At 35.7% G+C, this 4,549-nt stretch overlaps 1 protein-coding gene across 1 annotated transcript in view; it reads right to left on the bottom strand.

Moving 5' to 3' along the window:
• Window positions 1-3,654: 3,654 nt before the first annotated feature.
• LOC117938859 (olfactory receptor 11A1-like) overlaps window positions 3,655-4,549 on the bottom strand; it is a 6,116-nt gene continuing 5,221 nt past the window's right edge. The window contains exon 2 of the mRNA XM_034863797.1: window positions 3,655-4,013. Within this exon, the coding sequence (XP_034719688.1) occupies window positions 3,655-4,013 (359 nt within the window). The remainder of the gene's footprint in view (window positions 4,014-4,549) is intronic.

Genomic DNA, 4,549 nt, shown 5'->3' with positions numbered 1-4,549 from the left:
CCCCCCCCCCCCCCAGCAGCAGGATGAGCTCATTATGAAAAGGTCCCATTGAAAGATTCTGTTTGGTTGATGTCAGCTAAAAGGAAACTTAGTAGAAGGCAACTAGAACAGAAACATCAAGACAAGAAATGGTTTCCATTAGAGCTGTTCCAACACCGATATCAGTATCAGAAAAAGACACTTTAAAGTTGTTTCCCCGATATATCGGCCGTTTGATATTTGATATTGTTAAAGATTATGTTTGTTCAATGTCAGCAGAAAAGTAAGCTTTCTAAACGCCTATAGAACATTTCAAGTGTGGGTGGGGAAGAAAAACTATACAGCATAGTATAACATTATTTTCAATGGCAATACTGTACGAGTAGGGCAAGTTTTATTATATAAATTGCATATGATAATTAAACTTTTTGGTATGGTTGAGTTGAATTTATTTTCCAGTGACAGCATTCACAAGAAGGTTGATAAAAGGCAGATGACATGAGAGAAAGAAATAAGAAAATAATTTTTCATTTAAATAAAATGTACTGCAATTAATCGCAGATTATTTCAATATGTTTATTGTAGTATCATCTCGTGATAACTGTATCACAATTGTATCGTCGGGCACATCCCTAATTTTCAAGACAGTTGAAGAAGTAGACCATGAAGACAAAAAAAGGAGTTCTACCAATATCTAATATTTCCTTATGTGCTGTTTAGGTGACCTGGCCAGGTGACACGTTGGCCAAGAAGCTGGGTACTCTCTGTGTTAGAGGGTGTCATGATTGTAAAAATTAAAAATTCTATTTGAGTTTTGATTTTATGCTTAGGATTCAATTACAATTTTGATTCAAAGGGGTTTTCCAAAAAATATATAGGCTGCCAGCAAATAGTGAAAAGTGATTCTGTATATTGTGAATGCATATGGTGAGATTATGATCGATTGGCAAATAGCGAGAGAATAGAGAATAGAGCGAGAGGCTCTAAGGAGAGGACAAATAGTGCAGGACTCAAGGGGCAGCCTTGGCGTGAAGATCTAGAAACTGGAAATAAAGAGGAGGCGCGTCCGGTTAGGACTCGGGCTGAGGGGATAGAATACATGATTTTAATCATACCAATAAAAGTGTTACCAAAGCCCATCACCTCTAAGACTGACCATAGAAATGACCACTCAAGCATATTAATTGCTTTCATTACTTCAAGAGAGAGAAGTGACATTAGGGTCTTACTGTCTTCAACCGCATCAACAATGTGGAGAAGGTGACTAACTTTATCTGCTTCTAGTGTTGTTTTTACAAATCCTTTTTGGTCAGAGTTCACTCATTCTAAAAAATGGGACGGGTCAGGAGTTTTGTAGAGATAATTTAGAGTTTAGCAGGCTGAGAGGTTAGAGTACAGAGATAAAGACTGTGTTAACATCCCTTGAGTATTTACCATTCTCAATAGAGAAGTTAATCATGTCAGCAAGAAATGGGCCCAGTTGTTACCAAAAAATTAACACTGAATTCCAGGGGGATCCCGTCAAAGCTCGTGATTTTCCTTTATGCACATTCTGTAAGGCAGAATAGAGATAGTCTCTTCTGTAGTTTCTCTAAAGTGATACATTTGTCTAAGGGTGTTTTCACACCTGTAGGTTGTTTGCTTTGGTCCAAATCAGTGGGTGACTTTGTAAACTTGGAGTAATTTGCCCTCGGTCCGTTTGGTTTCACACCACTTTTAATTAATGATGAGCAAAGCCTATTGTTGTTTGATAACATTTGTAATAAGGAAGTAAACTTAATTTATGACGCACCTTTCAAACCTATGTTTACAAAGTGCTATTCAGTACAGCATAAATGTAAATACACAGTTTAAATACAACACAGCCAGATGAGAAGCAAACAAGAAGAATGAGCAGCTTTGGACGGACCCTAGCTAATCTGCTCGCGTCGGGGTTACTGCGACCCTGGATTTTCATGGCACTCAGACACAGCGAATCCTCACCAACAAAAAGGGAAGTCTGTGATGAGTTCAATTCAATTAAATTCTTTTATAGTATCAATTCATAACAAGAGTTATCTCAAGACACTTTACAGATGGAGTAGGTCTAGAACATCCTCCGGAATTTACAATGACCCTACAGTTCAGGAAGTTTCCTCCAAAGCAAGCAACAGTGCGACAGTGGCATGGAAAATCTTCCCTTTGGGAAGAAACCTGGGACACACCCAGACCCAGACAATAAAGAATAATGATAATAATAATTAAAGCTGCAAGCAGCGATGAATGGGCCGTCACCTCCTTGAGGTTGGGGGTTACTGGCAGAGGACAATCTGACACCCTAAACAGTCTGACACTGTAAAGACAAAGACTGATTTTACTGCAGCTATTTATGTGTGTGTTTTATTATTGTATGCATTGCTGCATTGCTTAATGAGAGCAACTCACCAGGGGACTTCCCCAACTCTCGGCAATTCCTCATTTCCCCTCTCAATTCTGGCAGGTTCAAAATTACACAGCTGCTGGCCTTTCCACCGCTTCCTCATCCAAGTCACTCGCCATCATTCAAGTACTAGGCTGAGGCTACTCTCCCCAATGTGACGTCATACACGTATTGAGTTAAAAACCTGTGAATACCACTCACTACTCACGCCATGTAGTTAAATAACTAGCAGTAACTCCTGAAGTAGTCTCGGGTTTCATTATTGAGAAGTATTTGGAATATTTGTATTAACACCCCAGTTATTAGTTTAGGATTATTTATGAGTGGCTTTGAGTTTGTGAAAAGCCACTTATAAATTCAAATTTTTATTATTATTATTATTATTATTATTATTATTATTTCTAAATCATAACGTTTAATGAACAAATGTAGGTCTAGACTGTCTGTTAAACATTAACTTCCTAGTTTTTCACCAACCTGATAAGTACATTTCAGAGTTCCTAGTTAATAATGATAAATTACTTAATTTGCAAGTGATTAATGCATAATTTATTAATTATTTAAAAAAAAAACACTTATAAACATTTCACAATGTCTAACTTATTATAGAAAAAACATTTCCTAAATGTATTTACAAATGCTTTACTGATTAGAATGAAAATAGGAACTCTGCTTTACAAAAGATGCACAGGGACATTACTAAGATTTGTAGATAGTTTATGAAGAGAAAATTCTTTAATTTACAAAAGCTTTCGCTGTACTTATTAATTGTCAAACTTCTATTTATGAACATTATTTTTGAGAGCCTTATTTACTATGAAGATACCATTAATGAGTGTGTATAAAAATGCTTTATTTATGAGAATTAACACAGGAGCTATGCTTTACAAATGATGGACAAAGCATTTAGTAATAGTTTGCAACTGGTTCATGATGGGAACATGATTTCATTTATAAATGGCTGTTTCATTATCTATTAAGTATAACTCATGTACCTGAGTCTGATAACAGTAAAATTACTAAAACCTTATTACAAAAACCCAAACGTAGAACACTGCATAAATCTCTTGTTGGGGATTTAAAGAAAGCCTTTTGCTAAATCATTCAACTCATCCTTGTCGTCTGTGTTTTATTAAAATATAGTAACAGGTTGTCACATTATATAGATACAGTTGACAAAAGTACTATTGAATATATCTCATTAACTAAATGTATTTCTTTTTATTCATGACTTAGTTGCCAAATAACATGTTAAGTTACCTTTCGCCCCCAAAGAGCAGATGTCTACATACAATGCGTATTTTGGACATTTTCAGTCCGTACAGTAAAGGGTTGATGAGTGGTTGGCATGTAATCCAGTACAATGACAGAAAAATACGCAACATATTGGGTAAATAGTTCATATTAAACCTGCTCTGTATTATTTCAAAGAAAGCTCCAAAGGAAAAATTGAGCAGGGACAAAAGGTGAGGTGTGCAGGTACTGAGAGCTTTCTGTCTGGTCTGTCTAGAACCAGAAAAACACACTTTAAGGATCCTCATGTAAGAGAAAAGATTTAAGATTATAAGACCAAAGATTACAGTAAATATATTAACAAGTCCCAAAATGTTATTGGCTGTTGTATCAGAGCAGGCCAGCTTGGCAATATTATAGTTGTCACAGTACACTTTGTTAACCTTCCTCTGGTGTTAGCTTTCTGCTGCCATCTGAAGTGTTAGCGGGTCATTTTGGACCCGTGTATTAAATTAGCCATAAAATACCCTAAAAACAATCTTTTATCATCCAATGTTTTCTTAACTCTTGTTTAGCTGGTTGGGCTCCCTTATCCATGAAAAGATTGGTATTAATATTTTTTTGTGGCCCCCTGGGCCTTTGTTTTAACAGCATACCCCTCGTTTTCAATGTCATAAAAGTGGTCAAATGAACCTTAAGAGTAGAAGGCAACAAAATAATCAGTTGTTCTGTTACCTGAGTGTAACTGAGAGATATTAAAACAAATTTTTTAAATGTTCAACACAAAAAAGATTTTAATTTTAATATTATCAAATATAGTAACATCTATGGTGTTTCGGCTCATTTTGGACCCGTATATATTTGATTCAAGAAAAGGGCAAAAACAAGTCTTTTTTTCCCACACAATAGAACTTTAAT

This window comes from Etheostoma cragini, chromosome 3, assembly GCF_013103735.1.
Source record: "Etheostoma cragini isolate CJK2018 chromosome 3, CSU_Ecrag_1.0, whole genome shotgun sequence".
NCBI lineage: Eukaryota > Metazoa > Chordata > Actinopteri > Perciformes > Percidae > Etheostoma > Etheostoma cragini.
Note: the sequence above shows the minus strand (reverse complement) of the source record. Positions and strands in the feature narration are given on the sequence as shown.